Source organism: Maniola hyperantus, chromosome 5 (assembly GCF_902806685.2).
Source record: "Maniola hyperantus chromosome 5, iAphHyp1.2, whole genome shotgun sequence".
NCBI lineage: Eukaryota > Metazoa > Arthropoda > Insecta > Lepidoptera > Nymphalidae > Maniola > Maniola hyperantus.
In genome coordinates, this window is record NC_048540.1 from 11,064,628 (window position 1) to 11,088,711 (window position 24,084).

Consider the following 24,084-nt stretch of genomic DNA (forward strand, 5'->3'; position numbering starts at 1 on the left):
AGGACAAACCAACAAATAAACACATTTTCGCGTTCATAATATGGATGGTGAATTAATGGGTTGTGATGAGTTAAAATCAATATGGCTAAGCAATACCTACTGTCGTAAAAAATTTCAAGCATTTCGCTAAATGTTTAATTTTATAAAAATAAATAATATGGCCTTTACGAATTCATTTTCAAATTAAAAGTCCCACGCACTAAAATATCATCAAAACGATTATTTTTGAAAGGCACGGACGCACTATATGGGCACAAGTTGAATGAATAAATCGAAATAAAAATAATTTGAATTCACCTCTGAAATTATGACGGTACAAAGTTATCATTGCGGTATATTTTCAAATCAATTTTCCGGGCTGCTATTTAACATGTACCTACCTACGGAACCCCTTCAAGACGCGGATCCTACTCGCACTTGGCCATCTTTTTATGGTTCGACATGGCCTTTACTGTTTCTTGTATGTAGTTCAAACTACTCCGACTCAAAGTGCTTAAGCAGATTAGCTACTCTTTAGTAATGTGATTTCATATTACGATCGCTAGCTAGGCCATCGTCACAGCGTGAGGTTACAGAATTTCTTACGCATAATTACTAATGTAGAGAAGTATAAACTATCGTGAGTAGTTTCAACCGTGTAACGTTTGCGAGCTCTGAGCCTCTGTGAAAAGGGACCCCGGATGGGTTCGAAACTAGTCGGACTTATTCCGACTAAGCACGTGAGTACGGGGAGCATCTATATCAAGTACTAAGTACTAGCGGCCCGCCCTGTCTTTACTCAGGTTTATAACTTTATAGCCTATACACATCTGGAATAATGTATCTTTAAAATGGTGAAATAATTTTTCAAATTATCTAGAGATCAAGTAAGTAGTTTTTGATTTATCGTGCAAAATGTCGATAAAATACGATTGTACTACGGAACCCTCAGTGCACGAATCTGATTCGCACTTGGCCGGTTTTTTCATCAAAGAAGCGTCGCAAAGGCCTCCAGAAAGATGCGTTGTAATACGTGTACAACCAATACAAGCACATTTATTCAGTGCGACGACGCTTTTTCGTGGTTTTTTCATCAAAGAAGCGTTGCATAGGCCTCGAGAAAGATGAGTCGTAGTGATTGTGCTAGGGCACGATACAAGGTGATATGTATAAGCCTAATTATTATGTGTTCGTGAACGTACGGGGAACGTAAGTCAAGATGTTTTCCGCGTAGTTTTCTAAGACTCTTTGTCAAGGGCCATAAGCTTTGCACTCGGAGAATGACATGCGTCGAGAAAAACGTACCTCTCTCGTATCCTATGTTTTCTTCGTATACCTACCTCCCTACCTACCTTCGTATATTATGTTACCTACTGCGGAGACTATTGAATAATATAAAAAGTTTTCACAAAATTATTCCGGTTTTTTACTCTTGGATTTTTCAGTTGAACTCCATTATTTTAATTAAAACTTGTAGTGGATAAACTTCTTTGACATAGCGTGTTTATTTTTTACACTTTACCGATAAATTCTTATTACAAAACTTTCAATAATCATCATTCTTATATTATTTATACTAACTACAGACCGGGACTTTGAGAGCCGGTGATGGGTTGATGATGATAAATGATTATGCTGTTTTTCAAATAAAATAAAATCAAATGGTTTATTCAGAATAGTGTAATTTATTAATAGTAATAAATTACACTTTTAGAAAGTCAGTTGTTGCATTTGTAAGATGATTGTATTATATTAAGATGATGATAGAGTGGTGATAATTTTTACGCGAACTTAAAAACTAAAGCTACGAGCTTTCCTAGAACTTATGAAGATATTTTAGAAAGAAAAAATTCGCTATAGATTTAAAACTTAGCCAATAGGTATTATTTACACAGAGAGATCCCCTCGGGAAAATATCTTATATGCGGTCATAAATTTCGTCGGTTGACATAATAGCGCCAAAGGAACGTAGATTTATGCATGTTTCATTTTCCCAGAATTGAAGACTACTTCTGCTTGAACGGGGAATGTATTTTACGACTGTAAATATATACTTGGATTTATCCAAAATTTTCACGATGCTACATCATGTGTGAAACGGGAACTTATATTCATTAGAATTGTTAACCAAAAAAGAAGGTTGGTCCTCAATTCAGCCCTTTTTTTAAATGTATGTACTGATTTATTCGAGGTTTCTGGACCGATTTGCAATTTTTTTTTAATCAACAGAGGATTTTTCCGTGGTGGTGCCGTAAAAAATTCTGGATCCAACTTCTTAATCCTGATGCTGCAGGGTTACTGCCCGCCAAAGTTATCAAGATTCAGTAAGTGTTAAATGTAAGACTAAGTAAAGCTGCTCATGGATCCTGATCTAGATTATTTGAAATAATATAGACGTCTCTTATATTGAATTTTCTTTTTTTTGTTTAGTAGTCTCGAAAAATGTAACAGAAAAAAAACAGGAGTAGGTACCTATTTAACAAGCCGCCAGTGTGAAATTGTAGGCGTAGTACTCTAGCTTTCAAGTACGCTCTGTTTCAAGAGTAGCTTTTGACAAGTAAACTTCATGATCATGAAAATGTTGAGGCTCTGTATAATCCGACTAGTTTCGAGCGTGGAGGCGGTCCCAACTCTCAAACACTGCGAATACGAGGAAAGCTGAAGCCTGAAAGCACTCAGTCGGGTATAAGCTTTCAATGGAGACTGACGTAGTTGTCTGTACCTCGAAAGCTCGTATCATAAGGTTTGACAGGCGTTATAATAATGTTTGTTTATGTAATGTGTGTTCAGTGATTATACATTAGTGTGTGACTTGTGATGGAACAGTGTGGATTTTATTGAAGAGGATGTTTGTTTTATACGCCATATTAAGCTTACTGCTTATAAAAGGTAACTCAAACTAATATTACTTATTCAAAACTAAATGGAGATAATAACTCAAAAAAGTAGAGTTATTCTTTTCTTGAACATAATATAACGTAAAGGCCAGTGCATACATGTAGAATGATCCCTTGTTGGAAGTACTTTTATAAGCTCGATGGTGCAAGTTTATATTCAGTATTTTTTCTAATAGCTCGCGCTGTCTGAATAATTAATTTTTCTATCATTCGGTTCGATATTTTAATAGCGCAAATACACAAAGAAATCGGTTGAAATAGCAAACTTGTAAGTAGTTTTGTTCTGCTTTAATGCGCATTCTGAACAATAATATTTTTCATTCAATCATTCGGCTACATATTATACTAGCGCAATGGGTAACAAATTCACACAGAAATCGGATGAAATGGGATAACTAGTAATTTTATTTACTTACTGCTTTAATGCCATGTAAATATATCTCAAGTCTTATACCAATAGTACCTACTAGCGAAGCAATAGGTAACTTAGGTATTTAGTGGTAGGTTTTATAAAAGAATTAAAATTACCTATTGTATTATTCAATCTCTTAAATCTATAAATATTTATAGAGAGAGAGCCAGCGCGTGCCAGACCTTCCTTATTTTATAAAAGCTGAAAGTTGCTCCTGCGTATTGTGCCCAACACTGAGAGGAACGTTTGTTTAAATGTTTGTTTGGGAGACAACAGGTAATAAAGGTGTAAAAATCTTTTATAAAATAATGAAGGTCTGGCGTGCGCTGGCTCTTATGTTCAAACAGTATTTCATCTCTAGCGTCTATCAATCTACATAGGTATATACATAAAAGGAAATGCTAACTGACTTACCGACTGAATGACTGATCTATCAACGCACAGCTCAAACTACTGGACGGATCGGGCTGAAATTTGGCATGCAGATAGCTATTATAACGTTGACAATAATTGACATCCGCAGAAAGGATTTTGGAAAATTCAACCCCTAAGGTGATAAAATAGGGGTTTGAAATTTTTGTAGTTCACGCAGACGAAGTCGTAGGCATAATTTCGAAAAATCATTTCTTATTGGATACCTATAGTCTTTACAAAGAACACACCCTCCAAATATCATACCTCTAGGACCAGCAGTTTAGGCTGTGCGTTGATATATATAACTCAGTCAGTCAGTCAGTCAGTCAGTCAGTCACCTTTTCCTTTTATATAAGTACTAGCTGATGCCCGCGACTTCGTACGCGTGGAAATAGGTTTTTTACAAATCCCGTGGGAACTCTTTAATTTTATATAAATAGGGATAAAAAGCCTATGTCCTTCAAAATTGTACCAAATTTCATCAAAATCGGTTGAACGGTTGGGCCGTGAAAAGCTAGCAGACAGACAGACAGACAGACACACTTTCGCATTTATAATATTAGTATGGATTTAGGCAGATGGATTTACGTGTCCGTAACAGCGCCACAATTATTATTATTAGTGTACTACTGAGTGTAAATGAAGCTGTGCGAAGCATTGAACATTGTCTTATAATTAATTACAGCGACGCTTTTAATGCACTTAGCTGTGCCTTGTTATTTGCTTTGTTTCTGTAATTAACTTAACCGACAACGCTCAACATTTATTTTCTCAATTCCTTTATTTTACTAGGTATTAGTTGTAACTCATGAGTTCATGTGACCAAGTGGGATTGGGTATTTTCCTACTTTTGAATTTGATAAATATTATTACTTTATTATAAACTAGGATAAAAATAATGACGTACGCTGAAAAAAATATTAAAATCCAACAAATATTTACAAAGTTACAGGCATTTTAATTATAGAGTGGGAGGGTCTACTATCCCTTTCTCGCAAAACGAAAATTATTGTATGAAACCGCACGAAGCTACTATGTCATTTGTGATGTGTGACGTCAAAATGCTATATCGCTATCTCTGTCTAATCAAAAATATTTAAATGCTTATAACTTTTTGATCATTTGATCGATTTAATTAGTTTTTTCAGTTTACGTCATTATTTTTTCCTAATTTATAATAAAGTAATAAAAAATTGGAGTCAAATACCTACCCAATTTACATTTCCAAAGGGGTATGTAGTGTGTACATGTTTTCCTGCGGAAAAACTAGCTTAAATCGTTTTCATGAAACTCTGTACAAAATTGCGTCAATATTCGGCGGATAGGTCATCCGCGTGAATTTAGTTTTTTTAATTCCTTTGGAAATTCTTTGATTTTCGGAGATGAAAAGCCTATGTAGTAAGTCTCCCCGATGCAAGCTGTCTCAGTAACAGATTTCGTCAAAATGTGCCGGATCGGATCGGATGTGCCGTGAAAAGGTACTAAATACCTATTTCTTTGAATTCTAAATTCAATACTGCAATCTAATACAGCTGCAAAATCTCAAAAGTTTTTTATAGCTTTTCTAAAAAAGGTGTAACATCCACATGTAGGATAGACAGACAGACTAACACACTTTCATATAGTTATAATATCAGTATGATAATATTAATATGGGTAGATACGTACGAATGGATGATGTTGATGCTAATACCAGTAAATTATTTTACTTTTTTACTAAGTCTATACGGTTATTTGTAGAAGTTCGATATAGGTACTTAATCTAAATAATATAAAAGGAAAAGTTAACTGACTGACTGACTGATCTGTCAACGCACAGCTCAAACTACTGGACGGATCGGGCTGTTTGGGATGCAGATAGCTTTTAGATAAAAAGGATTTTGGAAAATACAACCCCTAAGGGGATGAAACAGGGGTTTGAAATTTTGTGTAGTCCACGCGGACGAAGTAGAAACAATAATATAACTATCTCAGTAGACATTATATAATTGATAGAGCTTTTAGTTTGTGTTATCTTTCAAAAGGTAGCGGCATCGGAAATGGTCAATCAGTATTCAGCACGCTACTGCTCAAGGCTGTTTGAATATACAGTAAAAGTTATAGCTATCCTAATATAATTAATGTACAAATTATTCCCGCTTGGAATGATACCTAGAATTCAGGTTGCATTTCAGCGCTAAACAGCCAGGCTGATCCTTTGTACAGAAAAAAACCGGCCGAGACCGAGGGTTCCGTACTCGGGTATGTTTTTCGACATTTTGCATGATAAATCAAAAGCTATTTTGCATAAAAATTTAATATAATAATAAAAATCTGTTTTGTTTCTCAAATCAGCTCTGTCTCGTTTTAACTCAATCTTAAGTAACGATTAGCGACTCTGAGTGCGGCAAATAAAAGGATTGACTGACTGACTTATATATCAACGCACAGCTTAAACTACTGGACGGATCTGGCTGAAATTTTGCATGTAGATAGCTATTATGGCGTGAGCATCCGTTAAGAAAGGATTTTTGAAAATTCAACCCCTAAGGGGGTGAAATAGGGGGTTGAAATTTGCGTAGTCCACGCGGACGAAGTCGCGAGCATAAGCTAGTTTGATTATATTCGTTTGAGTAAATAATCTCTGGGAAACTTTCCATAAAAACAATCTGAATACCTACTCTTAATCGTTGGCGGTCGTAGAGATAAGGTATATTTTAACTTCTTTCGAGATCACGGTCGCCATATCTCAAAAATCATGTCAAGTGAACCCGATTAAGATATCAACAATTAGTTTTCTGTATTATGAAATTTATTTTCTTTTGTAAACAACTATGTAGTTTGTACAGAGTGAAATTGTACGATTTTCATACAACATTACTACATCCATATATGTATATAAAAGGAAAAGCTGACTGACTGACTGTTACGTGTCTAGTCCACGTGGACGAAATCGTGTGGATAAGCTAGTATTTAAATAAGTAGGTAAGTATTTAAACAGCCTTCTTCCGACACCCTAAAGCAATTTACAATTTGTATTCAGTAGGTACCTTCACATAAGATAGATTTCTTAGTACAAAGTGCACTTTTCAGTTCCTTTGTAATGAAAGGATTTTCACTCAGAAATGCTTCGCTTGAGTCAATTAGGGGAGCCTCGGAAAAAAGTCTTTTGACGGACTAAAGGCTCTTTCAAAGAACACTTGCTAAAAATTCTCTTGTAGCTTTCTTCTTTCTAGCGCCTCTTTATTATGCTTCAGTATTTTTCTTATACTACCATAAAGTTGCATTACCTTCCTTTTATTTTTTTTATAAAATTATGCCCGCGACTTCATCCGCGTGGACAATATAAATTTTAAACCCCTTTATCACCCCCTTAGGGGTAACATCCTTTCTTAGCGGATGCCTACGTCATGATAGCTATCTGCATGCTAAATTTCAGCCCATTTCATCCAGTATTTTAAACTGTGCCTTATAGTTGTTGTACACGAAGTTGCGAGTATAAGCTAGTACATACCTAATATATCGCGATCATCGCCAGTACATTATTATGTACGGAATACGGATCTCTTCTCAGAATGGTGCACTTTAGAATGATGCTTTCATTATCATACATTTTGTGGCTTCTAACTAAACCGTCTTTAAACTTACTCGAGCTAGTTATGAGTTTATACTTGCTTTAAGCACCCACTCGACTTATAACGACTTTAAGACTGAACCGCGTGCCTCGAGGAAAATACGTGAAATAGACATATTTAGCTATTAGTTTATGTCTACTAAACTATTTTGAATGGGTTTGAAAACTTTATCCAATACAATTTTAACTTATGTTTAACTTTCCCTATTTGAACATAAGTTTCAAGTATAATCTTTGCTTGTGTATCACAACTTCGTACCATTTAACTTTTATCCACGACTTTGTCGTCATGAATTTAGGTATTCTTTTGATTCTGTAGGAATCTTTAATTTTTGAAATGTGAATTTTTTTAAACATATTACTTTTTGCCAGCCAGCCCCAGAGACAGAAAATGAAAACTCCGCATCCAAATGTTTCGTCTAAGGGTCTATACAGACCGATTGCACTTGAACTGCAAAAATGCAGTTGGGATGCAGTTTTATTACAGTTGACACAACTGCATCGCAACTGATGCCGATCCGGCAGCGTAGTCCGCGTTCATTTCACACTGAATGCCCGTACTTGAATTACTGCACGCCGGACTGCACACGGACTGCGTAGTCGGTCGGCAGTTGCGATGCAGTTGCGTTAACTGCAATAAAACCGGATCTCAACTGCAAATTTTGTAGTCGGCTTACAGTCCAAATACAGCTGTTCATCTGTATAGACACTTAGGATGTTTGAAAAATAACGTTCCCAGACAACCATAGAGTACGCGGCAGAAAGTAATGTACATCGGCCTTTAGAATGACATTTCGGCTTTGTAGAGCGTTGTCTCTGTCACTCATACCTATATGACGTTTTGTCGGTCTCAACGACAGGCATAACGCTTTACAATTAATCTGCTATCTCCTTCTAAAGATCGATTTACATTACTTTCGGCCGCATACTGTAGGTATACGTAGGGACCCAAAGTAGGATTTTTTTATTGTTACAGAATCTCTATTACTGAGGATAGTTCATGTGACGGTCCCTTCCTATCGAATAAGAGGCCAACAAGCCCAGTTGGAGTGTGAGTACGAGTTAGGCGGCGATACGCTCTACTCAGTGAAATGGTACAGAGATAACGAAGAGTTTTATCGCTACATGCCGAAATACGACCCTCCTAAACACGCTTACAAACTTGACGGTGTAAAAGTCGAGGTAAGTCCTTTTACAGTAAATCCGATAGCGATAGTGGGTGGAAAATTTTGTGCCGATTGCAAACTTTATTTCACTGATAAACGCTTGTTACCTAACAAGCTTGTTAACTTGCTTTCGTTTTGAAATCGCATTATGATTATATCTAGAAATCATTCCTGTGTTATGGCTACAGGGACGATTTCTAGATATTATAAATTACTAGCTAATGACAGGCATGCATTGCAAAGCAACTCACGTGCCATCTATTGTTAGTTGATGCATCAGAAATCTTGCCCCGATTCCTAACAACAACCGTACAAAGTTTCAACTCAATCGGATGAAAGATACGCAAATGCATAGGTATAAACGAACAGACTGGTAGAAAATACAAAAATAATCAATCGTCAATCATAGACATGAATATTGTTACGTATGTTTTATCGACTTATTTAACAAACTAGCTTATGCTCGCGACTTCGTCCGCGTGGACTACACAAATTTCAAACCCCTATTTCACCCCCTTAGGGGTTGAATTTTCAAAAATCCTTTCTTAGCGGATGCCTACGTCATAATAGCTATCTGCATGCCAAATTTCAGCTCGATCCGTCTAGTAGTTTGAGCTGTGCGTTGATAGATCAGTCAGTCAGTCAGTCACCTTTTCCTTTTATATAATACTAGCTTATGCTCGCGACTTCGTCCGCGTGGGCTACACAAATTTCAAACACCTATTTCACCCCCTTAGGGGTTGAATTTTCAAAAATTCTTTCTTATCGGATGCCTACGTCATAATAGCTATCTGCATGCCAAATTTCAGCCCGATCCGTCCAGTAGTTTGAGCTGTACGTTGATAGATCAGTCAGTCAGTCAGTCAGTCAGTCAGTCAGTCAGTCAGTCAGTCAGTCAGTCAGTCAGTCAGTCAGTCACCTTTTCCTTTTATATATTTAGAAGATTTAGATTACTAGGATGGTATTGAATAAGTACCTACTTACTCCAGTATGGACATCTTCTGTTATTTGTCCAAAAGATTATTTATATTTCTCTCTTCGAGAGAGGTATTGAATTCTCATAGATCGGAAACCAATACCATTTGCCCTCATTATTTTTATCAGTAGGTAAGTAAATACGTTTATTATTATTCAGTCACCCGGATTACGCTATTTCCGTTTATGTTTGTGATAATACAATTCTCATTATTATAAACAACGTAAGCAGATTGATATCCTATCTATAGTTAGGTTTTGTATTAAAATAATTTATATTAGTATAATGAAGTAAAATACCTACTATGTAATTTCTTATAATAAATGGCAATGCCCTATAATGGAAATGTACCTAGGTATAGTTTGCGACAATTCAAGATGGCAATCGGGGTATGAGGCGGGGGGTCGCCCCGCACACCCGTACGTCACATGCGCCATCCTGCACCGGGTTAGGGCACGGGTGCGCGGGGCAAAAGTTTTAAGCCGGATTTTTCTGAAATTCCCACGGGATAGGGGATTAAGAATATTTACATTTTCGCTGAGCGAAGCCGTGGGTGGGCACTAGTAATTATCTATTTTGATGTTTAGCGAAATCTCAAAAGACAAAGGCGTAGGTACCTACTTTTGTTTTTAAGGGGTAAGAAATATGGGTTTAATAAAACTGCTATACCAACTTACCCTATCCAAGTTAGTCAGCTTCCATTTTAGACTGCATCATCACTTGCCACCAGGTGATATCGCAGTCAAGGGCTAACTTGTAATGCGAAAAATGTAGAGTTTTAATTTTGGACCAGCTGTTTTTTCTGTTCCGTGAATATTAGCCATGTTGTAAGGGTGGTAAATTGGGCGGAATAGAAATATACCCGGATACGGAATAATCTACCACCTTACAAAGATTAGAGGAAAAAAATAATTTTACTTACTTGATCTATCTACCTAGTAAAGAATAGAAGCTAGCCGTCGACTCCCTTGTAATGTATATGAGGTGTTATAAATGAAATTTGCTAGATGTTAGGCAAAATTGTTTTTAATGTAACTTTTACCGGGGTCGCTTAATACATAGTGATGGCTAATAATGCTTAGTTATTCTAGCTTAATGCCAAGACTTAATTTAGATACATTAGAATGCCTTAGGTAGATAGTACATAAAATCTATGTTTTAAATTTAAGATGCCATTGGCATGGAATAGACAATGACACAGTAAAATTCATAAAATTGTTTCAAAATAAAAAACTCAGTAGTAAAGACAGGGTTCTTACTGTACACATACACGAAGAAGGTTCACTAAACTGTTCCAGGATACAAACATTTGCTTACTTGTAGGTGCGAAGACAGCAAGGTAGCTGGACGGCATCGGCCAAGCTCCCAAAACTCGATTTAACTTGATTCTTCACAACCGAAATGTTTCATTACAAAGATTTTCACCAAGTCTTATCCATAGAATTAAGTTGCCAACGTGAATGTGCAAAAGAAATAAATACGGAAAACGAAAGCGAAAAACGGAAAACCGAAAACTAAAAACGGAAACGCAAACGGAAACCCTATTGAACTCCTGGCCACCAATGGTTTTCAGGAGTCCACCCACAACCCATTATCCTCATTTATTTGGGAAGGTAAAATAACTGGAACATAATTGATGAAACATTGAAATACGTTAGGATGACTAAATTTATAACTATTGTATTTTCCCAGGCGAAGCCATGGGCGAAAAGGAGTGAGATTTTCCTGGAACGAAAAAATTCGTCTTCACATGTTGACTCCAGAAAAATTCTAAATCTCACCAATCGGTGTTGCCAGACGCAACCCGAGTGTGGCCGCTCTCATTTAATTTGATCATGAAGCCAATTCATTTTTGAATATTTGCGGAACCTAAGGATATATTATAAGAACCGTTTTGTTAATGACTTAACGATAAACAAATGATATTATGGTTTTATTTAATTATTTTGTTTTATTTTTACGACAATTGACAACGAAGCAAACGCCATCTATTGTGGCTCGAATGAACTCTGAACATCGACCCACGCGTAGTTCTGCACCTTGATGCTAGGTGGCACCAACATACTTTGAACAAAATAGATTTTAATTAAAAGCGAAACGCTAATTAGTAGTTCAAAATTTACAACGTCACAATACTTCCCCTCCTACGAAAAGGTTCAACAGGTTGAACCACGCTGCCCTCAGCGTCATCCAACAACTACTAACAATTTGCCTGAAACAAACAAAAAAAAACACAGAAGTTACGCGTGAACGCACATCTACTACTAACAAGGAAAATTGTCTAACAAAATAAATATACTGAAAACAGTGTAAGGTTTTATACATTATACTTAACTACACAACCCTAACTTCTAAAAAGAATATATACAAAAAAACTTCATGGTGTCTAAGACACTTGAGTGGAAACATCTTGGCATCATTCTTCAGCTGACTGATAGAATGCGTCTAGGCCTACGGTGGTTCACTCTTTTAAACTACCATCTTAATATTTGTTACTCAACAAATACGGAAAAACTGGTTGTGAACGGGTCCAATCTGATATGGCAACCGTTCTCTATCCCATTCGGAAAAATAAAACCGAATCAAAATCGGAATATGAGAAAAAAAAAACGAAATAACTCTCCTAGAAAATAGATCTCGGAACAGAATCGGAAAAATAACAGAAATGATCCATTATCTAGAAGGAAAACGAAAACAAAACACAAAACCCCCCCTTTTCGTTATCCCCAAAGTACGATATTTGCATTTTACTTTCTCAACCGGTTGGTCTACCACAAGCATTCCAATCATCACATATTCATCCCTACATACATCCACTACATTCATCTTCAACTGAACCATGGTAATGTAACTGTTAACTCAGAACATCACTACACTCATACAAATTCCTAATTGAATATTGATAACTTAAATATTCAAACAGTTTAGACCAAACTAAGTAATGGCAAATATCTACTTCTTAATATCCTTAATATGCCAAGTGCCTATTGGGTGGTTGTCAGCTACTCTAACTAGTTCGTAAACCAAAGGTGACAAAACCTTGACAACCCTGCACTTTTCATACTTAGGTGCCAGCTTAGCTGTGAAAAAATTTGTAGCGTCGCTTTGTGGATAGGTCTTTTTCCACACTATATCCCCAACAGAATAGCTTGCAGACCTACGCCTTAAGTTGTAATGCGTTGCATACTCTGCATGAGCCTGAAACAAATTTCTCCTAACCTGACCAAATATGTCCTCCAAAGATCCAAACTTTCCTGCGTATTCCTCCCTTGGAATTCCGGCCTCGTACTCCTTATCCGTGTCCTTATAGAAGGAACCATTTAAGACCGGTTCTCTAGCGTGGACAAGGAAGAACGGGGAGAATCCAGTGGATTCATTAACCACATTTTCAGTGGCAAATGGAGACAAACTTGATTGCATGGGTTATATGTTTATTCCGATTACTTATAATTCCGTAACTCACATAATAAAATTTTTTGTAGTACCCTCTATAATAGCGGATGTTATTTTTGGCTGTGACTTTTGGAAAACATTTCAGTTAGCCCCTGGCATCATTCTTCAGCTGACTGATAGAATGCGTCTAGGCCTACGGTGGTTCACTCTTTTAAACTACCATCTTAATATTTGTTACTCAACAAATACGGAAAAACTGGTTGTGAACGGGTCCAATCTGATATGGCAACCGTTCTCTATCCCATTCGGAAAAATAAAACCGAATCAAAATCGGAATATGAGAAAAAAAAAACGAAATAACTCTCCTAGAAAATAGATCTCGGAACAGAATCGGAAAAATAACAGAAATGATCCATTATCTAGAAGGAAAACGAAAACAAAACACAAAACCCACAAACGGAAACCCTGTAACAAAGAAAAACAAGATTATAATTTGTGCTGTGTGAAAATTTCGACACGTGGAATTTTCCCGATCAAACACAACTCACCTATTCCCTGTTCGGGCGCCATTTGTAAGGGTGGTAAATTGGGCGGAATAGAAATATACCCGGATACGGAATAATCTACCACCTTACAAAGATTAGAGGAAAAAAATAATTTTACTTACTTGATCTATCTACCTAGTAAAGAATAGAAGCTAGCCGTCGACTCCCTTGTAATGTATATGAGGTGTTATAAATGAAATTTGCTAGATGTTAGGCAAAATTGTTTTTAATGTAACTTTTACCGGGGTCGCTTAATACATAGTGATGGCTAATAATGCTTAGTTATTCTAGCTTAATGCCAAGACTTAATTTAGATACATTAGAATGCCTTAGGTAGATAGTACATAAAATCTATGTTTTAAATTTAAGATGCCATTGGCATGGAATAGACAATGACACAGTAAAATTCATAAAATTGTTTCAAAATAAAAAACTCAGTAGTAAAGACAGGGTTCTTACTGTACACATACACGAAGAAGGTTCACTAAACTGTTCCAGGATACAAACATTTGCTTACTTGTAGGTGCGAAGACAGCAAGGTAGCTGGACGGCATCGGCCAAGCTCCCAAAACTCGATTTAACTTGATTCTTCACAACCGAAATGTTTCATTACAAAGATTTTCACCAAGTCTTATCCATAGAATTAAGTTGCCAACGTGAATGTGCAAAAGAAATAAATACGGAAAACGAAAGCGAAAAACGGAAAACCGAAAACTAAAAACGGAAACGCAAACGGAAACCCTATTGAACTCCTGGCCACCAATGGTTTTCAGGAGTCCACCCACAACCCATTATCCTCATTTATTTGGGAAGGTAAAATAACTGGAACATAATTGATGAAACATTGAAATACGTTAGGATGACTAAATTTATAACTATTGTATTTTCCCAGGCGAAGCCATGGGCGAAAAGGAGTGAGATTTTCCTGGAACGAAAAAATTCGTCTTCACATGTTGACTCCAGAAAAATTCTAAATCTCACCAATCGGTGTTGCCAGACGCAACCCGAGTGTGGCCGCTCTCATTTAATTTGATCATGAAGCCAATTCATTTTTGAATATTTGCGGAACCTAAGGATATATTATAAGAACCGTTTTGTTAATGACTTAACGATAAACAAATGATATTATGGTTTTATTTAATTATTTTGTTTTATTTTTACGACAATTGACAACGAAGCAAACGCCATCTATTGTGGCTCGAATGAACTCTGAACATCGACCCACGCGTAGTTCTGCACCTTGATGCTAGGTGGCACCAACATACTTTGAACAAAATAGATTTTAATTAAAAGCGAAACGCTAATTAGTAGTTCAAAATTTACAACGTCACAATGTTAAACGACTAATATTCCCCTTTCCTCTCCAACTAAGCGTCAAGCTTGTGCTAGGAGTAGGTACGACATTATAGTGCAACGGGCGGGGTTTGAACCGTCGACCTTTTTCGGTTTTCAGTTGAGCTACTGTTGAGCTATTGAGGCTCTAATTATTAAAATAATTAAAATAAAATATATTACTAATTAAAGAAAGCGTTGTCGCCCTGGTTATCCTGTTTACTAATAAGGTTCCATCCCCGTTGGAAACTATTTTTTCGTAACCAGCTACGAAATAAGGTCAATTCTTCGTCTTTTCCTTACTGCTTATTAATCAAGAAATTTATTCCCTCTACTTAGCTATCGAAATCGGATGACAGAAGAGTGATGCTGCACCCAGTTACTTTGAAATCTTCAGGTCAATACCGATGTGAGGTGTCGGCTGAAGCGCCTAGTTTTGCTTCTGCTGCTGGCGAAGGCAAAATGGAAGTCATTTGTGCGTATTTATTAATTTAATCCATACTTTATTATTATTAGAAGAACGAAACTGTCTTTCTATACATTAAATTCTGTATAGTCTATTTTTAGGGTTCCGTACCTCAAAAGGAAAAACGGAACCCTTATAGGATCACTTTGTTGTGTCTGTCTGTCTGTCTGTCCGTCCGTCGGTCTGTCAAGAAACCTACAGGGTACTTCCCGTTGACCTAGAATCGTAAAATTTGGCAGGTAGGTAGATCTTATAGCTGACATTCGGGGAAAAAATCTAAAAACCGTGAATTTGTGGTTACATCACACAAAATTTTCGAAGTAAGATAACTATATCAAGTGGGGTATCATACGAAAGGTCTTCACCTGTGCATTCTAAAACAGTTTTTTTATGCATCATAGTTTTTAAATATCGTGCAAAATGTTGAAAAAATACGACTGTAGTACGGAACTCTCGTTGCGCGAGCCTGACTCGCACTTGGCCGGTTTTTTTTAATAAAAATGGCGACCAAACGAGCAGGTGTGTCCACTTGATAATAAAGTGATTACGGCCGCCCATGAACATACTAATTATTCTTTAAGTCTTTCAAATCATGTGTGATTAGTGCTACTTTTTGATCTCGTAATTACACATTTCGTGTGTTTATTTTACTCGTTATACACAAAATACTTATTATTTCATTGACGATTTTAATCTGAACCGGAACCATGAGGACAACACTATTTTTGTTAAGATGGTTTAGGAGATATGGTGCCTCTCCTAAGGACGGAGATAAAGGAAACACGACCTTTCCTTATAACATCATTTAATAGTCGTGCTCCCAATAGGAGAACTAAGTATGGACTGACAATATTATATATGACGACTGAAGAGTTTCGGAGCCATTTTTTAAAACAGTGACGTCAGCATTGCTGACGTCACTGTGTTTAGTATCTTCATCCATTATGAATGAAACCACAATACTTGTTTGAACTTTACTTTTATTGCAAATCTCGAGAGGTTCGAGCAGCACGACGTCTAAAGCAATAATGAATCCTGAGACTTTTTTTGTGTTGTTTCGGATTGACTATGCTGCGTAGGCCCTACTGGCCGCTACAGCGTCACCGGGGGGGTTGGCGAGCGCGAAGCTCGTCGCCCGCCTGTATTTATACCAAAACATGCGTAATCACTCGCTTACAATAACAATTCGTCATCACTTTCAATTGTCCACTATGATTAATCAACTTTACAAACTCTGAGGCTATTTTAGTACTTGGTTAACAAGGTAATATTTAACTTTTGATTGACTACGATTAACTATTAACGCCTTCGCGCCGACATATAAAATATGAAATGAAATATATTTCTACGGCGATGATCGACTGAGTCAGGTACAGGCGTCATATTACATGTGCAATGTGACCCTACGATGGTATCATTATTTTTAAGTTTGACATTTCTAGCTGTCATTTTAGTCTCTGGGATTAAAATATAGACTTTTACCTATTTAGGGTTGAATAAAAAAAATGCGTTACAAACTAACATTTAGCAGTTTTTTCGTGATTACAATCTTACAGTAGCACTTGGAGATAAAATTTAATCAACAACATAACACGTATCCTCCCAATGTACGGGACCATTGGTGCGTGAGCCTGACTTACACTTGGGCGGTTTTTCTTGCATTTCACTGTTGAAGTATTTCATCAAATATCAAAATTAACTCTACTTTAATTAGTGACACTTCGCTTGGGTTACCTAGTTAACTGAAGAGATAACTAAGGACCCGTAGCTCTAATTAAAGAGCATAATTTTTTTGCGGATAAAACCTCTTTAACTATGAGTGTTATGATAAAAATGTGTGTTAAATATTGACGTAGGTATTCATTAAAGTTTCCTTAATTAGATCTACCACGGGAAGGACCTAGGATAACAGGCAACGAACAAGAAAACAGACGAGGAGATTCTTTATTCCTCAACTGTACTTCAGGCCGGTCGTACCCCGCAGCCATTTTGAGTTGGGACATTGATGGTGAGAAGGTAATAGCTTATTTTGTGCCTTATTATTAGTTACCATAAATTTCAGTTTTCGAGAAAACTATCTTAGTATTAAACTCAGAAATCATCTGTGGCTTTATAAGAGGGAGGTTGTGGGTTCGATTCTCGCCAGGTGCAATTTAGATGTTCATAATTTCTAAATAGGCTTTAATCAGGACTAGTGGAAGGCTTTGACCGAGGTCAGTTCTCGAGGTCACCCTACAAGCAAATAACTTTAAAAGAATTCATAATAAGTAGATATTCTTTTTCGTAGACAAATATATTACTTTCATAATATTATGATGGGTAATGTCTTACCGTCGCGTCTGTCGAAGATACAAAAACGCGCGAGAGTGGAAGAGACAGCGCTCTACAAATGTAACTCAAGTATCATAGTTTTAACTCTTCACTTTAGGTACGCAATGTATTTACTTTTTTTTACTTATATAATATCATTGTTCGTAGGTAGTTGACCCAAGGCTCCTAGTAGAATATCCACCAGTGCATCACGCACACGGTCTTCTATCATCAGCTCTTGGGTTACGAGTGCCGGCTGGTCGTACGATGCAAGTGCGATGCACCGCAAGAGTCGCCCCCGCATGGCGAGAGGGCAGTGAAGCTATCGTAGGCAACAGCCAGCTGGCGGATAGTAAAGAAGCCATGTTATTAGGTAAGTAATATATCTACTTAATATAGGTACCATAATATAATTCCGACCAAAGTAGCATTGGAAGACCCCCGACTAGGTGGACGGACGACATCAGACGAGTCGTAGTGAGCCGCTGGATCCAGGCGGCGCAAGACCGTGGCGTGTGGAAGTCCCAACAAAAGACCTATGTCCAGCAGCAGACGTCTATCGGTTGATGATGACGATGATATAATTCGATTGTATATATTATTATAACTCCATCTTCTTAATATTTAAAACACAAAAAATGATTCTCGTTTCTCCTTTCTCGTTCTTATCCTATTACGCGCCGCTAAGATTTAGGACGCCCTTCTGGTTTCTATTTTTCTTTTCTTGGGTACCTTTAAACTTTAAATTAATAGTGAATAGGCATCTTCTAGACATCAGTGCTCCATCTTTAACTGCATCTACCATTTTATGTACAGGTGTAAATGCAGTCAAGCGCCAGTATATTGTAATCAAAAAATTCTGCTAGGGTTTATACGGAAAATGAAAGGATTTTTTGGTATTGACAAGCCAAGAAAGAAAAAATTATTTAATGATGTACGTCCCGCAAATTGCTAATGCGCGTGGCCGCCTTCTTAGTGACGTCAGCACTAGTATGAACTTTCGAGCTGATGGTATATTTTTACTTAAGTATACGTCAAATGACGTCAAAATGACGTCATTTTGATGTTAATAATACTGAGACATGGTTCTTATACCTGTAGAACTGGACTACCTATCAATTAAGGTTCTGAACTAAGGAATGAATTTATTTGTCAGATATTTAAGTTAATAGAAATTTAATAAAGCTTGAAAATTATCAGGCGTATCAGAAAGTGCTGGAGCGAATTTCTCAATTAACTTGGCGCCTTAGCAAAAAGTTGGATTTTTCAATCCGCGCTCGCCTTAGCGTCTACATAATAAGAATAACCTTTTTTCTATCCAAGGAAAAAACTAACTATGCATTAAACTCAACTTTTTTATTATAAGAACGAGAAATTATAATTAGCGGGTTTACTGGAACCTTATACTAATCCATACTTACTTATACCTACTAATAATATAAATGCGAAAGTGTGTCTGTCTGTCCATCTGCCTATCTGTCTGCTAGCTATTCACAGTTCATCCGTTTAATCGATTTTTATAAAATTTGGTACAGAGATAGCTTGCACCCCGGGGAAAGACATAGGCTACTTTTGATCCCGGAAAATCAAAGAGTTCCCACGGGATTTTAAAAACCTAAATCGACGCGGACGAAGTCGCCGTTTTTAAAACCCCCGTGGGAACTCTTTGATTTTTCAGGATAAAAAGTAGTCTTGTAGCCTTCCCCGGGACGCAAACTATCTTTGTGCCAAATTTGATCAAAATCGGTTGAACTGATGAGCGGTGAAAAGCTAGCACACAGACAGACAGACAGACAGACACACTTTCGCATTTATAATATTAGTATGGATATGGATCTCACGTGGACGAAGTTGCGATCAAAAGCTAGTAGTATATTAAAATCTGAAAATGTTAATCATATGAAAGACTTCGAAAATTGCACCTCTAGATGACCTTTCGTTAAAAGAAAATTGTGTCATGCAGTATTCATTTTATCACACCTCAGCTCGTTGCTGCTTTTCAAAGAGTTATTTTCAACGTCGATTCAAAATGTATAGAAGCAATTACCGCACGTAGTCTCAAGTACGAATTGATGTTTTCGGGTAAATTCCTCTTTAGAATTAATATACTATGTGTAGGTAACACATTTTTTCTGTAGTTATATCGCACACTATTACTTTGTAAACATTTTATACTCGGTGATGCATACGACTTCATCCGCGTAGATTTAGATTTCGTATAAATCCCGTGGGTTTTCCCCTCTTTGATTATTCGGGATAAATAGTAGCCTATATCCCCGGAATGTAAGCTAATTCTGGACCTATAAAATACGGGTAAACTTTTGGGCCGAAAGCAGAGATAGCCGACAGACAGCCAGACGCATTTATAAAATTTAGTTATTCTATCTAAATATGTAAAAGGAAAAGGTGACTGATTGACTGACTGACCTATCAACGCACAGCTCAAACTACTGGACGGATCAGGCTGAAATTTGGCATACGGATAGCTATTATGACGTAGGCAACCGCTAAGAAAGGATATTTGAAAATTCAGCCCCTAAGGGGGTGAAATAGGGGTTTGAAATTTGTGTAGTTCACGCGGATGAAGTCGCGAGCATAAGTCTTATATAAAACTAGCTGCCCCGGCGAACTTCGTACCGCCTAACAGTCGATTCTTTTCAGGCAATTTTTTAAATTTTTCTCTCCGTGAGATACCATCCCCGTACTTCAAGGAATATTATAAAAAAAGAATTAGCGAAATCGGTTCAGCTGTTCTCGAGATTTGCGATCAGCAACACATTGCAACACATTCAACAATTCATTTTTATATATAGAGATGTATATTATACCTAATCAGCTCTGTAGGTATGTATATATACTATAAGTCAAAATTTAGAATCAAAACACATTGAAAACAGAAAGTTTACATTTCATTATTATTTCAGCCCACCTTAATAAGTTCCTAACATCCCAACTTATTAAACTTTAAAGAGGTTCCAAACAAAGTTTTTAAAGGACTATCATCATTTTATTCTCGGAAGTACTCCCATTTACTGGAATAATAATCATCTTGTTTGTTACAGTACGGAGCTTGAGCGCGACGCCTACATTAAGTTTAATGTTGTTAACACTTTCTCTTCTCCAACTTTTCCACTCTTCAGCGCCATTAATTACGTGATAATTAATAATTCCTGATACCCGAAATTGTAATTTTTTTCTCATTCTACGACAAAGAAATTTGCCAGCACAATTTCTTTATCTATATAATAATTAGGTCCTTGATTTTAGCTGTTACGTTATTTTTTTATATAAATTAAATTTCTGAAACTAATATTTTATCGTCGTTTTCAACCGATAGACATCCAATGCTGGAAGTGTCCACATATGAAACTCCGTACAAGAGATCTACTCTTGTACGGTTTTCCACATAATCTTGCTCGACATGTTTGGCGGTCAACCAACACTATATGCTTTCCAGTGCAGGGTCGCCATTCCAGCATCTTGGGACCCCAACGTCTATCGGTTTTTCAAGCAATGTTCCCCGCTCAATACCACTGAAATAATAATAATTAAATTTTAATTTTACCAAATACTTTACAAAGTAACCCAATACAACTTGATCACATTGTTTTGTAGATTTATGTCGATAAGCATTTTATTTAATAACAATACCTTAGTATATATTAATATTATAATTATAATTAAATTATTAAATATTGTTACACTAAGTTTTGATTTAATTGTGAAGAATAGACATATCATCCGTAATTGAGTGTTGATTGTAACATTTTTTCGTCACAAAAAGAAAACTACCTACATATCATTTTAATATAAATTACATCACAAAATACCTACTAAGTTTATTAGAACCGCGTGTAACTTTTCAGGATAACTCTAACCGTCAAATCATGATTATCCAATACTAAATGACCGATTTACAGAGCTCAAACACATAAGGGACAATTTTTTTTGTCTCAATCCGCGTGATTCACATTATATTACTATGGAGCCTACACTAATGTGATAGGACGTGATAGGATAAATATTCAGACGTTATGTTCTGTCCAGTCCTATATTCCGACGGAGCTCTAACTTGAAAAGTTACAGTAGGGTCCGCTAGACACGGATCAAAATAATAAGATTTGAGCAATTTGTGCATTGTCACAAATATAACTAAAACTGTGCAGTCAGTAAATTTAAATTTCAATTGGTTTGATCGATGATAGACTGTTAACAGCTTGTTTAGGGTAACTGTAAATACAGCATTCATGGTGTTGAATGTATTCTTAATAATGAACAGCAGATTACGTCTACATCAGGGTAATGGCACGTATAATCATTAATCTGGGCACAAGATTAGGGCGTTGTTATTGGGCGTTGCACTGGCAACGAAAAGTTCAGCTTCGATTAGTCAAAATCCTTCTGTTCGAACGCCCAAGTCACCCTCGTGCGTCTCGATGGAAGCCTATTACATATAAGAAACTAAGCGATCTTACAAGTTACAACATCTAGCCTGCAACTCCTACCTATTAAATTTGAATGTTATACAGCGAAGTATGCGCGATTTGATAGACAATTTATAGTGGATTAAGCCAGCGCATGCCAGACTCTCGTTATTTTATAAAAGTTGAAAGTTTGTATGGGTACTATTTAGAAGAAAATATAAGATTTTATATTAGACTTTATACTTTGAAGTAAGATTTTTTAACACCTCTATTACCCGTTATCTTCCAAAGCCACCATGATATAAACTTCATAGTCACTGATCGTTCCTCCATGTGTTGGGGACAATACGCAGACAAACTTTCAGATTTTATAAAATAATGAAAGTCTGGCACGCGCTGGCTCTCTCTATAGTGTAATAATCTCGTGTTGGTTTAAAACACTCGTAATTAATAATGTCCCTGATGTCTACTAAGATTTATGCTGTACATAATAATATAAGAGCCATCGTAGACGCAGAATAGTCCATGTTACGTCTCAATCTAGAACTGAGTGGCAAACGTCGTATGGAAAAAACAGGTAAAACTATACTTTAAGGAATTTTTGTTGGGTCGTCTGCGTTGGGCCTTATATTTATAAATATAATTTTAAGCCAAATGTTTTTCCCGCTACTAATTAATTACTATACGTTTTAATTATTAAAGGATTGTTTTAATAGTGAGTGCTTCTTATTGTTACCACATTTGTAAATACAAACTTTAGGGATGCCTTCTTAGGTAGAAGTACATAACAGTAATGATGTAAATAGTGATCAGTCTGTTCTTTTGTAATGTTGCATACTTTAGTCTTAAAAGAACTTGTACGTATATATTTACTAGGAAACTTAATGTCAATTTAATAAGTGTTTAAACTCTATTATTTTATTAATAAAAGTATTGCTGACAAAATGTTGTTTTATTTTTTAGCCTGGGTGTAAGCCGAAAGCTTTCGTCATAGGTCAAAGATGAAATTTTTATAAATCAACAAAAATGAGTATAATGCAGACGATCCCTTTATCTCTGAGAATGATTTGTATCCGACAATGATCATCTTTGGACAATGAAAAGAGACACCACCCCAATTCCAAGTCCAATTTGACTCGCACATCGCCCGCATTAGGGCGTGTTGATTCATATTTTCTAACGTTCTCCGACAGAATCGGATAAGTTAGGTGATATACAAGGAACCACAAGCCTAATCTATATATATAAAAGGAAAAGGTGACTGACTGACTGACTGACTGACTGAATGACTGACTGACTGACTGACTGATCTATCAACGCACAGCTCAAACTACTGGACGGATCGGGCTGAAATTTGGCATGCAGATAGAGCTATTATGACGTAGGCATCCGCTAAGAAAGGATTTTTGAAAATTCAACTCCTAAGGGGGTGAAATAGGGTTTTGAAATTTTGTAGTCCACGCGGACGAAGTCGCGAGCATAAGCTAGTTCAATATAAACCACCAAAACATACAAATCTGTATGGTACAACGTGCAGGATGCGATATTATGTACCACCCACCCTCCTACTACTAAAGCAGCAGGAAAAGCAAGTAAAACACACCACCAACACACAAAATTACACAGATCTTCTAAAACACTCAACCTACGTTTCACTCTGACACCGGAGTATCCTTAGGAGATGTCAACAAGGCACAATAATTGCAAAGTGAAGAAGTTGGGTGAGACTTTGTCATACTTACTCTGCTTGTAAGATAATTTTTAGTGATAAACTAGTTTATGCTCGCGACTTCGTCCGTGTGGACTACACAAATTTCAAACCCCTATTTCACCCCCTTAGGGGTTGAATTTTCAAAAATCCTTTTTTAGCGGATGCCTACGTCACAATAGCTATCTGTATGCCAAATTTCAGCCTGATCCGTCCAATAATTTGAGCTGTGCGTTGATATATCAGCCAGTCAGTCAGTCAACTTTTATATTTAGATAAGTAAAATGTTATCATGTTCTATTGTGGTCGACTATAATTTAATTGTCGCACCGATTATTATCGGTAGTTTGCGTAAGATTTAATGAACCTAGAGTCCATAGTTCAAGGACTTTAACGTGTTGTACTACTTTAAAGTATTGCTATATAACCAATTCTTTAAAGTGAAGTAA

General features: G+C 36.6%; 1 protein-coding gene across 1 annotated transcript; it reads left to right on the plus strand.

Annotated features, from left to right (window-relative positions):
• Positions 1 to 2,656: 2,656 nt before the first annotated feature.
• Positions 2,657 to 22,639, plus strand: LOC117982361 (junctional adhesion molecule 2A-like). Its single transcript, XM_034968715.2, has 6 exons — positions 2,657 to 2,868; positions 8,292 to 8,497; positions 15,067 to 15,202; positions 17,076 to 17,209; positions 17,672 to 17,876; positions 20,566 to 22,639. Exons 1-6 carry the CDS (start codon positions 2,826 to 2,828, stop codon positions 20,658 to 20,660), a joined length of 819 nt encoding a protein of 272 aa, XP_034824606.1. The 5' UTR covers positions 2,657 to 2,825; the 3' UTR covers positions 20,661 to 22,639.
• Positions 22,640 to 24,084: the final 1,445 nt, after the last annotated feature.